This window comes from Cryptomeria japonica, chromosome 11 (genome assembly GCF_030272615.1).
Source record: "Cryptomeria japonica chromosome 11, Sugi_1.0, whole genome shotgun sequence".
In the NCBI taxonomy this organism is placed as follows: Eukaryota; Viridiplantae; Streptophyta; class Pinopsida; order Cupressales; family Cupressaceae; genus Cryptomeria; species Cryptomeria japonica.
This window is the reverse complement of record NC_081415.1, coordinates 40082078-40094681: the sequence shown is the minus strand read 5'-3', so window position 1 is coordinate 40094681 and position 12604 is coordinate 40082078. Positions and strand designations below refer to the sequence as shown.

The window sequence follows — 12604 nt, the reverse complement described above, 5'->3', positions numbered from 1 at the left end:
CACTCACCAAGCAAGACACAATTAGCAACAAGATCAAAACCAAGCCCTAAGGAAGACTTTCAAAGAAACCCTAATTTTGGGGCCCCAAAGACTCAACCTAGCTCAAGCAGAGCCTGCTATCCAGCGATCCCCTTGACAACACTCATCACACAAAGGCTAACAGACAAAACCCTAAAACCTAGGAAGCAAAACCCCACAAAGCGAAAAAAGTAGGGGTCCCCATTTGCAATGGGGCGATGTGTGAATACGTCACAACAAATTGCTAACCTCTAACTCAGTTACCTCTTGGGAAATCCCCTACACAGAAGGTCAGGACAATTCATTATCCAAAGTTGTCCTAATGTCTCCTTGAGTTGAATCCACATGTCTAACAAAACCATCACATAAATTCTTGTCCCACTCATCGGAACTTGAGGGCACCAAAACATTCTTATGTAGAGGTATATTACCCCTAAATGAAAGTTCTCTGTCCATTCTTGATTCCTGCACCCTTGATTCTTCTTTCCTTCTTTGCTACTGATCTGAACTTGTAGCTACCAAGTTATCTTCGTCTGCTTTGGGTATGCCCATAAATTGTGTGAAGGAAAGGAGCTCATGTATCATCTTAGGAAGAGAACAATACTGATGATAGCTGCTCATAACTGTATCATTAAATATCTTGGCAGGAGGCATCCTACTTTTACGTGTTGGAGAAGATGAAACTTTTGAGTGCCGAATTTCAGTTCTAGCCATGGTATTTACCCGTAACTAAACTGATATCCCAACGGATCCTGGACGTCGAAATAAAGTTTGTTCTCCACAATTTTGGGACTTTGGCCAACGTATTGTCTTACCAGCTGTCAACTGTAAGCATAAATGTGTAGGCTGACAACTACCTAGTTGCTGATATGAATTATCAAAACCTTCTATCCAGTACCCAGATGTGACAATTTCTCATAAACCCTACAGGCTGGTAGGATGTAGGCTCTGATACCACTGAAAGATCCCTGATGGATCCCCTAGCTGATCTGTTGTAGTTTTTAAATTAATAAACTATATTTTTCTTGTGATTCCTTTGATGGTTTTAGAGAATAGACAGAAGTTGCAGAAGGTTTGTTTCTTTTTGTGTTTTTTGATAGTTTTCAAACAAGTAATGAATAACGAACAGTAAACATGAAGGAGACTGAAAATAAATAAGAACATACAGCCAAATTTAGAATTGCTACAAGCTTTACCAGATAGATTGCTGATTTGTAAAACCAAATAATAATTCCAATGCAGATCCAAGGAACTTACATCCAACAATGATGCCAAACTGAAAGGTGAATAGTGATCATAAATCAAGAATACCTCTAAGGCTGAATACATGCATTCCTTTCATTCCACGTGGGATGTACCTGGGGCAAATGGCGGCCCTAAGGCTGCAAGGATCACGCCCAAGCTGAAGAATCAATCTGCCATGCTGAAACCCTTACTTTGCAACCTGAATCCACAATGAAGAATGGTGTACTCAATCTCTGTCAACAATGCACTCTGCCTAAAGAATCCAATGCCAATAACTGTTGAGGGCTACGTCCCAGCTAGTCCAGATCTTGGGGTTTGCGTCCCAGATGAAGAATCGCCCACTCAGAGCTAATTCGCAAAAATAAATTTGATTGTGTAAAAAGATAATGAACAATTTGGTCTTCATTTCCTTATATCTCCTTTCCTTTCGAAGCCAAACCCTAAAAGGGAGTAAAGTTGGCGCATTATGAAAAGAGTGTTATTTTCTAATTATGGCATCAACTATAGGAAAATAACACTAAATTGCAAATAAATAGCTTCAGGCATCCAAAAAAACTCCGGAAGGTGAGAATCATGTAGCAAAGTTCAAGACCTTTCCAACGAGCTATAACACACAGGCATATCAACCCAGATGAAGCCAGAAATCCTTATTACTCCGAAATGACTAAATACATAGCCTTATTTTAATTTATTTAATCGCAAACTTAGGAAATATTTAAATATATTAAAATATCTCCAGATATCCAATAATAGCCCAAAATGACCAAACAATCATGAATATAACTTTGTCACCTATTTGTGACCGATGCCGGAAAAGTTGAACTAACTGGCAGTCCTATCCCTAAAATCTAGGGATGCTCCTAGAAACTAGGAAACACACCCAAACTTCCTAAAACTGAAACCATGACATGGTCCCGTGGAACCTCCAATATGGGAACTACCACAACCTCTTTAAAAATAGGGAATCTCCCTAAAATCAAGGAACTGCTCCAAATGGCCGTCAAACTGCCTGTAAAGCCAAAATCCAGTCACTATATGCACTGAATGAGTCCCAATCAACCTCTGCTAGCCTACGAGACTCCAATGATAGGCCAACTCCTCTGTCTCTGATGTCCACTCTAGAAAGGGGACATGACAAACTAGACCAAATCATATCCACCAATACCAATAATGGCCATGGACCAAAATACACATAAAGTAGAAAACTTGAAGCTATATAGAAGAGAAATCAATCATCTGCCCAAATTTCTTTATGGCAATTCACCTCATTACGGTGCCACTGCAAACAATCTCGAAGTGATAAAATGTTGACAAGACAATAAGCAAAAATTCACATTCTTTTAAATAGAGAAAGTTGGTAGATGCTCAGTTTGGCCAAATATATTTCAATTTATAGAGAAAGAATTTAGAGGCAGTTAGATGAAATTTTAACACCACTATCTTAGGAGGAACTGATTTCATATGTTGGAAACTGCACATGGAACAATGCGATCCTATCTAGTCTTTACTGGACAAACATATTTTGATTTTTGAAGAGTTTACTGGCGATGGTATGAAACTGTAACACCACTATCCTAGGGTGAACTAGCTTGTATATTGGGAACTGCAAATGGAACATTTCATGCTGTCTATTCTCTACTTTACAAGTCTGGATTTTTATAGCTCCATGACCAATGTACAAGATTCAATTATTCATGATCTCAAAATAGTGAAATTTTAACAAGAAAATAAGATGAAAAGTAGAACACAATAATTTGGAGATATCTCCTATGTTTGGGAGAAAACAAAAATCAATGTTGTAGAAAGCATCAAATGTAAGATCCCTTTACTTCCTAGTCTTACCCCCGAATGGGAGTTCATATGTAACCAACCTTCCTTCCAACCTAGACAGTCAAGTTTGTTAGTTTTGGCACAAAAAGAAAGTCAAGAGGGATGGGCAATGGATAGCTCCCCCAGTGGAGTATGGGAAATTGAATATTGATGGAGCATCGAGGGGAAATCCAGGTCTCGCAACAATGGGAGGCATTGGTTGAACCTTTTATAGAACAGTGCTTTTTTTCTTTGCTGAAAAATTGGGTAATACTATCAATAATGGAGAAGAGATCTAAGCTGTGTATGAAGGAATTGAAAGGAAGCTAAGGTGCGGAAAAAGCTTCTTACCACTAATCTAGTGGGGGAGACAGTGCAAATTTTCTTTAGAAATCTTCTATTACAGAATCAAAAACACATTCACAAGTAGATAATAAACATGCATAAAGATAAACACAATGAACACAAGATATATCATGGGGAAAACCCTTTCAGGTGAAAAACCCCACACTCAATAAAGCACAGTACTTTGTATTCCAATAATCAAATTCTTACAAAACAATATCAACACTTAGCTTCTTCAATAGGAGCCTACAACTACAACCCACAATTTGGATTAATTCCAGCAGCATAACACTTCACCTGCAAACTTAACATAACTCCTACTCTCCAAGGCTACCTTTTATAGAGAAATACAACTCAAGAGGAAGCTTCTAGATGAAGTTACAAGATGGGGTCGTGCAAAGCATTTGGCCCTATTTTTCGGCCACCCAAAAGCATGCAAATGGCACATGTACACCTCCAAATGACTCCCCATTCAAACCTCCTAAGTTGGGCACCCAAAATTTAATATGTGGAGGTATGACAAATGCTCTTACGCATCTTACAACCATAATAACTTACAACACTTACAGCTGTAAGAGAATCCGTCATAAATGACTAATATTAGCTTATTCTCTTACAACTCATCATAACCCAACTCGGGCACCCATCTTCTCCACGCAAAAAGTATCTCCTGCCGCTTGTCCAACATGTCATGGAATTTGTCATAGGTTGACACTTCTCAAAATCCTCAAAGTGGGATGCCTACCTCCACATGTGCAAAATGTGTCATGTAGTCATCGCCAAGTAGGATGCCACCAAGCCTGTGGGTCCCACTAGATGACTAGACATTTGTAGGCAAAAAATAAATAAAATAATAAATAAATAAACCAAAAACAATGTTAGGATTTGCAAAGGTTGAGACACTTTAATCCCAATAGGAATGCAAGAGGCTTTGAAATGGGGTTGGCTAAAACTCCAAATTGAATTAGATTCTAAGGTAGTTGTTAGCTTGTTGTTGGATCCAGAAAAAGTCAAGAGTCCTAATTGGAGGATTGCTCAAAAGTGTTGAAGATTAAGGGTTGTAGGATCAATTTCAAGATGTGCAATTCAGCCATATACCCAGAGAGAGAAACAAAGTGGTGGATGGTCTGATTAATTGGTCTCTACTTTATATGCAAGTTGTTGATGGTGTTTTTACGCACTATGCAGCACAAAATAAAATAATAAGTATTCTATCCTCTCTTGAACAAAATCCTCCCAAATGCTAAGCTGCATAATCAAATGGGATGACTCCACGGTTTCGAATGTCAGTTCTTGACATGCTCTTGGATAGACTTAGTTGTTTGATGTGATTTTGCTAGAATTACAAGGGGGACTTACATTGGATCTTGAATGCTTGAATGTAGCTGGAACATGGAATTTCACTTAACTTAAAAAAGGAAAAAGTATGAGGGTTGAGAAAGCTAATCTAATCCTAAGAATGCAAGAGCAATGGACAATCTTTGATGAAATTCAACTAATCTTTGCTATGACATGCAATGAACATCTCCACAAGGCTAGTGTGATCTTCTAGGGATAGCTTGATGATTTTCAAATCACCACTACAATCATAGATACCATCTAGACGATGCATATTGATGAAGAAGTAACAATTGAAGTTAAGCTTGGCTAAGATGGATCTAGTTGACTATGCAAGACACTTTACAATCAGCAAGGTGTTAGTAGTATGGATGTACAAATTTCACCATTGATCTTGCACAAAGTTTTTCCATTCATCTAAATAACATGAAAATTAAATGAGAAATAGAGACCATGCAAATTGCTAAGTCAACATATGAATTTCATCATATCTTCAATGAAGTTTACATGCTTCTTACAACAAAGTCTTGGCAACAATCTTTTCCTTCTCTTCCTACTCTACTCTAGCTATCTAACATCTATCAACTATTGAACACTTAACTATTGCTGAACGACTAACTATTAACAATTAGAAATGAAAGAGTGGAGCCTTCTATAGTACTCTCATTACATTGAGTGGCTTAGATTGATTCACAGTCATTGGCCAAGATTGAAAGATAGAAACCCTAATTAGGGTGTGTTACACCCATTACAAAGCATTTAGTGCTTGACCAATGATAGATTTACGTAATATATGACACATTTCCTTTGAATATCTAACCAATAGATGGTGAGGGTAGGTACTTTGAACTTTGTGGCCACATGTGGTAGTTATCTCTTTGTTGGATGAGTTAGGTACATTGAATTTGGACGCCTTAGCCCAAAATAATATGATTGGCTAAGTGATGACTAGACGCCACCTTAGCTTGCTTGATCTTTGTAACTCATCACAAGTGTGTGGTTATACTTCTTCTTGATCATCTCACTTTTCATCTTCTTGTTTGGGAATTCCGCCTTAGTGTTGCATTTGATGTAGATCTTGTGATGCTTATGCTTGATCCTTCCTTCTTCCCTTGAATGCATTGATCTTCATTGTATAATATTACCTTCTTCATGTGGTGGAAATCCTTCATTCCAAGCCTGGAGTCTTCTTGTGCTCCCCTTAATCTCTTCTCTATTCTTGCCTTATAGTCTGTGATGATGATCCTATCAGCTGCCTTGTACAAGCTTGATACTTGAAGTGCTGCAATGTCTCATCATGCTGATCATGTTCTTTGCATATGTGGTGAAATCTTGATGTTGTAAGTGAGCTGATGTTCCTTCCACGCCTTGAAGTCTTGACCCTCTTCACATTCCTTTGCATGATCATCCCCCTTGCATCAAACCTAGAAACAAACATAATTTGAGTCATAACATTGTAAAAAGCACTTAATCAAGCTTCCTACTACCTTCTATAAATCTGGAAATGAATTTTTTGATCATGGAAACATATGATTTTGAGTTTGATTTCTCTCCTTTTGACTTAATTCTCATCAATTTAAGTTTGATTTTGTGTCTCAGGCTTGATTTATGTTTGATTTCTCACTTTATATGCCTGATTTGATTTGATAGGTTTCAGGTCTGAGACAGGCCCGATTTGCATTGGTTCCAAGTGGCAAAGGAAGTGGAAATGGAAGGAAGTGATGATCGACTTGCTACTTCATTCGCTCTCTTATCTTGCCATGGATCAAGCCCTTTGATAACCTCTTAGCAACATTCTAGCAAGATCATGATCATCCTTAAGCAACAGAAGTGTACAAGGCTTTAGTTCACACATTTGGGGGGTCGTAGGAAGTCGAAATCCTTAGGTCGTTCTTTTGAAGGTTGACATGAAGTGGAAATGCTTAGTTCGTGTTTTAAGAGCCTCATCGGAAGTGCTCAATTCCTTAGTTCGTGGATTTGAGGCATCAAAGGAAGTCTTATTCCTTAGTTCATGGATTTGAGGCATCAAAGGAAGTCTTATTCCTTAGTTTGTGGATTTGAGACTTCATTGGAAATCAAAAGCCGTAGGTCATTCTTTGGAGGCTTTATTGGAAGTCATCATTCCTTAGGTTGTGCTTTGGAGGCCTCATCGGAAATGCTCAATCCTTAGGTCATGTCTTGGAGTCTTCATCAGAAATGCTCAATCCTTAGGTCATGCTTTTGGGCCTTCATTGGAAATCTTCCCAAAATGATAACTTCATTAACTTCATCACTTCCTCGAGCCTTTTCATGATAATTTAGACTCTCCAAAATGATTTGTCTTAGCCAAATTTCAACACTTCATTTCTGATTTGGCAAGTAAATGATGATCAAATGGAATGATCATCATGAGTCATTCATTTCCGAAGCCTTGAGAACTAATTGACCTCACTTCATCCTAAAGAGAGAGACATGACTTGATTACCTCTTGGCCACCTAAGATGCTACACCTCTTCCAAGTGAAAGGCTAATAGCTAAAGACACCACAACTAACCTAGAAAGCAAAAAAAAGTGGGGTCCCCATTTGCAATGGGGCAATGTGTGAAAACGTCACAACACCAGTGAATTTGTATAGGTCTATGCCCAAGATTAAAAATTCAAATATGAATAGAATGGAAATAAAGTGCTTTGCAAGTCCTTAATATACTATAGACATTTCTCTACAATCTCAAAACCTCATAATAAATAAGAATGGAAGTAAACATCTAAGAATTTAGATATGCAAGTATGGTGCAATTTTTCTGGTTCTATGTGCACATTGAAATGCCAATATGCAACAATGCGCTACATCAATTCTCTAGGGTTCCTACTTTTTTGGGTATTCCCATTAAAATGGGTCAATTGATAGACCATTGGTTCAATGTCATATAAACTTAATCGAAAAACCCGGTGGTATAACAAAAGAAATGTGATCATGAACTTTCTTCATCCTTTGTTTCCATCTCTTACACAATGTAGAAAGTGTTTTCAGTTTTGTATTCATTGGTTACTTGTTATCCTGGCGTCTTTTGAATGTCTTCCTAATCTAGTTAGGTTTTACTTTTTGCAACTCTTTGCCCCATATTGCATTTCTCAAACCTTCAATAGATGACCCTCATTGTTCTTTGATTCTGTTTTGATAGTTCTTTCCAACCATCATCATGCAACCCTTTTTGTAATTTTTAACTGGATACATTTTGTGCCTGTTTACAATTCTGAGATCATCCGAACTGTTGGTCTTTGCTATCGAGCTAGGAAAGGTCACAGAAAACCAGATTTATTTAACTCTCTGCAAAATGATGTGTTTATAAGTTGCGTTTGGTGCATGGTAATGTCAGCCATCTCCAATTCCTATTGATCTTATTTTTGGAGAATAATTATTGTTGTGATTGAAGAATTGCTGAATTTTGGTTTATAACAAAGTTACCCCGAGTTTCCGGGACGGGGACGGGGACGGCAGGGGACGGTAAAGGGGACGGCTATATAAAATATAGGAAAAATTTAAAATATATAGGAAAATTTCAAAATTCTAAATGTTCATATGAAAACATGGATAAAGCATGCATATATACATTATATATTCATATGAAAACATGGATATAGCATGTGTATGATACTATGAAAAGTTGAAAACATTTTAGAATGTAAATTCTGAACATACAACATTGTTAATACTCAATAGACAATATCAATATGGAATTATGCATTCATAAATCAGAATTTCAGTTCATTCACATTGTCAATATGCATATCATAATAGATATTAAACTTTAAAGAAATAACATACAAAATGTCAAAATGCCCAAAGGCTACACTGCTGCCATATAGTTGCATTGTCAATTACAATATGAAAATCAAAATAGTACTCAGTAAAACAGAAACTAAATACAAAAAAGCAAAGTATAATAACAATTTGAATAAATAAAAGGCCAATATTAGAAAATTTAAAAAAAAAATTGAAAATTCCATTTTTTTAATATTTTTTATATTTTTTAAAGGCCTTAAATATGGGGGACGTCTGGGTGTCCCTGGGACAGATTGGGGACGTCCCAGCCGCCCCAGCCGTCCCCGGGATGTACGGACGTCCCCCAGAACTAGGGCAGGTGTCCCCCCGTTTCGGGGACATCCCCTCAAAAAGCAGGCCATTTTGGGGACGGGGGGAAACGTCCCTTGGCCGTCCCCAAGTCCCCGAAACGTCCCCGGGACGGGGACGGGGGTTTTCAAGTCGGGGACGCGTCCCCGGGTAACTCTGGTTTATAATGTAGAGCTTTCTACAAAAGTTTGATTAGTTAGAATATGCTCATTAGCATAGAAATGAAGTACGTTAGTGCAAATATTATCAACTGAGAGTGACAAGTTAGAGAACAAGAAATTTGTATGACACAAATTTCTGAAGTTTTTTCTTATGTGTCAAAGATGAATTTGTATTTTCCTTTATTATGTTATGTTTGATGGCTTATTTTTACTATTTTGGAGATGCAGGTACAAGGTAAAATATTTCTGAATGTAAATCCTACAGAACAAGCTTCAGAATGGAGACGTACAAAGGGACAGAGAGAAGTTCTACCTCTACAAATTTTCTTTGTAACTGTAGGAGTAAGCTCACTGGATGCCCTATGCCTGACATTTTGAGCTAACTGAAAGACTTGAATCTGTAAATATTTCCATAAAAATAGTACTGTCTTTTGAAATAAAGCATTTGGTCATGTGCTTGGAAAATATTTTAGGTTTATCTATTGGCCAGTCAACAGTTGAACTGTATTGAGGGTTTCTGAAATGTTTACTGGTTTTAGGGGCTTCTCAATTTCTCCACACATCATCTTTATAGACATGTATCATTTTTGTTAATGCTTTCACTGATGTAAAGAAAACCATGTTATCTAAAATGCGAGTAAAGAGATTAGACGTCACTGCATGGTTCACTAGCAGTTTGGTTCATTGGCTGGCTACATGGTTTTTATTTTGATCCTTGCTAGTGCTGATAGGATACAGGAAAACTACTTATATCTGTAGTGCCTTGAGTTTTGGTTCTTACATTAGTTGCTCTTACTGTGGATATACTTGTGATTTGGTGCTTTTGAAGTTGAAAAAATATGAAACTTTCAGCAGAATATCTGTCTAGAAGATGGATTTAGAACACATTGTATTTACAATAGGAATACATCAGATACTCTATATGCTTTTCAAGCTACCTTGCACATGGGTTGTAGGAACTGAGAAATGGTTTTAACATTCAATATCGCAGGATGAAATTAAGATTAAGGAACCTCAATTTTCGGCATTGGCAAAAGGGTATGAACTACCGCCAAATGTTGCCATCATCACACTACAGGTAACTCTCGTGTAACTGATGATTTTAACAATGATTTGCAAACAGTAAGAATAACTACTTTTCTTATAGCTTTTCAAAATACACGTGTTACTGAATTGCATAGGAACTGGAAGATGGACAAACCTTGCTACGTTTAGCACATCTTTATGAGGTAACATACAAGCCCATATGAACAGTCAAGTCTGAAAATTTGCAGCTTGTTTTCATAGGTGATAAGCAGCTTTAGAACTCACAGTATCTTTTATTGTGAATACTTACATACAGGCTAGTGAAAATGTCAAGTTGTCGGTGCCCGCAACTGTTGATATTCATAATTTATTTCCAGGGAGAAAGGTATAACAACAGCCACTATTCTTTTTCTGCACTTTCTTCTGCAACTAAATCTGATTATGTTAATACAAATTGGACTGTACGTATAAGGTTTACTTCGATTTTTATATCAATGGATTTGACCATTTAATTGAGTTCATAATTTTGGATACTGTCTTCCTTTGGCCTTTATAAAAGTCTCTAGATAGCATTTTTAGCATTTTCCATAAACAATATTAAAAGAAATTTTAAGAAGTTTTGTCTAGGTCCATCAGATTATAGTCAAGTAGTTGAGACAGAGGTAATCATAAAGGTTTAAAGCCCAACAGGCTTAGAGTTCCTTATATGTGAGCCGCTCAGTGGGTGAGGGATTGAATCCAGTCCTTAAACCTAGGAAGATAGTAGAATGCCTAAAAATGGGGTTGAAAGGTAAGTAAAAGATAACTGTCTGGTTAAACAGTTTTGTTCATTGTTTGTGAGCGCTGATTGATTCAGCTGTCTTGGTTAGTTTCAGTATTACCGTTCTTAGTTTATTCTTTCCTTCTGTGCAGTTCTTCCTTTTGACTGCTTATTATTTTCTTGTAATCTTGATCAATACAAAAAATAACTGTTACTGGAAATAAAGAAGATACAAGCAGAAGAAAACCATCAAACCAATAGCTTGAATTATAGTCCAAACAGTTTACAACGAAAGATACATTTATTTATAACAGTTCAGTGATAGTTCATTTCACCATATTTGATTTATTATATTAATGGAATTTTTTTCTTTTCTTTCACAATTTTGTAGATTAAAAAGATTGTGGAGCTTAATCTCTCTGGTGTCCAAGAGAAATCAAAGATCAAAACTTTGAATTGGAAAGTTGAAGGGGATACAGGTTCATCCGCCGGAGCACCTAGAAGAGATGCATTAAAGGATGGAGAACACATTGTAGAACTCTCACCCATGGAAATAAGGACCTTCAATCTTGATTTTGATGTTTGAATATTTTATCTTTCTCAGTAAGAATTATATATCAAGTTTTAAGGACCTCAACTGGGATCCATGGCCATGAATAAATATTAAATTGGAAAATAAAATTTCTGTTTTATGCGGAAATATGAGAAATTTCACGTGGAGTTAGAACACTCCAAATGTGATGTCATGCAGAAACAAATTATTATCCACGGTCATGAATAAATATAAAATTAGAAAATAAAGTTTCTGTTTCATCGGAAAATATATGGTTTTTTAATGTGCATTTATGACACTTCAAATTTGAAGTCATAATTATTTGTTCAACGAGGCAAGTACCTTCATTCTAGTTTAATCGAATGCCTCTTCAAAACAAGGGAGACAATGCATTCAGTTCCTGTTAATAGTGCAGTTAGTTTAGAGTAGAAAGAAAGAGAAAGATAGAGATAAAAATTGATATATGGATATAGGTAGGGGGAGATATATAGGGGTGGATAGATAATGAGATAGAGATAGAGGAAAAGATCATAGAAGAAATATGGACGGATGGAGATAAAAGGGCAAAGAGATATATTTATGGAGGTCTAGAAAGAGGGAGGGGGAGAGAGAGTGATAGATTGATGAAAAGAGAGAGTCATGTCTAGAGATAGAGGGGGAGAGAGGAAGATGCACATACAAAGATTGAGGGAGAGAAATAGATAGAGATATAGATAGAGTTAGAGGGAGAGATAAAGATTAAGATGGGGAGATAAAGAGGAGGGAGAGGAGAGATAAAGATATATATAGATGTGAAGATAGAGATATGGAGAGATCAAGATATAAAAAGATATAGAGGGGGAGAGGGAGTGATATAGATTGTAGAGATATAGAGAGATAGAAGGGGTGATATATATATATAGAGAGAGAGAGGGGGAAGTTGGGGAGATAGATAAATATATAGCGAGTGATATATAGAGAGATAGCGAAAGGGATATATAGATAGAGAGGGAGCTCATCAAAGATGGGAAGATAGAGATAGTGGGGGCAAGAATGACAGATAAAGGAGGTGATATTATAGTAAAAATTATTTGAGTCTTACATATTTTGTATTATATTCAAAATATAATCATTTATAAAACCACAATCATTTAAGCAAGCATAATTTGCTCAATTTAAATATTAAATTGAATAATGGTAAAAAATTAATGTTAATTTTATATTTTACTCGAGTTTACAAGTAATCAAAGATATTAAGG

At 36.5% G+C, this 12604-nt stretch overlaps 1 protein-coding gene across 3 annotated transcripts in view; it reads left to right on the top strand.

Annotated features, from left to right (window-relative positions):
- LOC131076800 (alpha-mannosidase) overlaps positions 1-11624 on the top strand; it is a 213039-nt gene extending 201415 nt beyond the window's left edge. For 2 of the 3 annotated variants that reach the window (XM_058014134.2, XM_058014132.2), the window contains 5 exons: positions 9256-9369; positions 10019-10105; positions 10209-10256; positions 10370-10438; positions 11205-11624. In XM_058014134.2, coding sequence (XP_057870117.2) covers positions 9256-9369; positions 10019-10105; positions 10209-10256; positions 10370-10438; positions 11205-11399 — 513 coding nt within the window. In that variant the 3' untranslated portion in view covers positions 11400-11624. The remainder of the gene's footprint in view (positions 1-9255; positions 9370-10018; positions 10106-10208; positions 10257-10369; positions 10439-11204) is intronic. The other variant, XM_058014133.2, reaches the window with a different exon arrangement.
- The last annotated feature ends 980 nt before the right edge of the window (positions 11625-12604 follow it).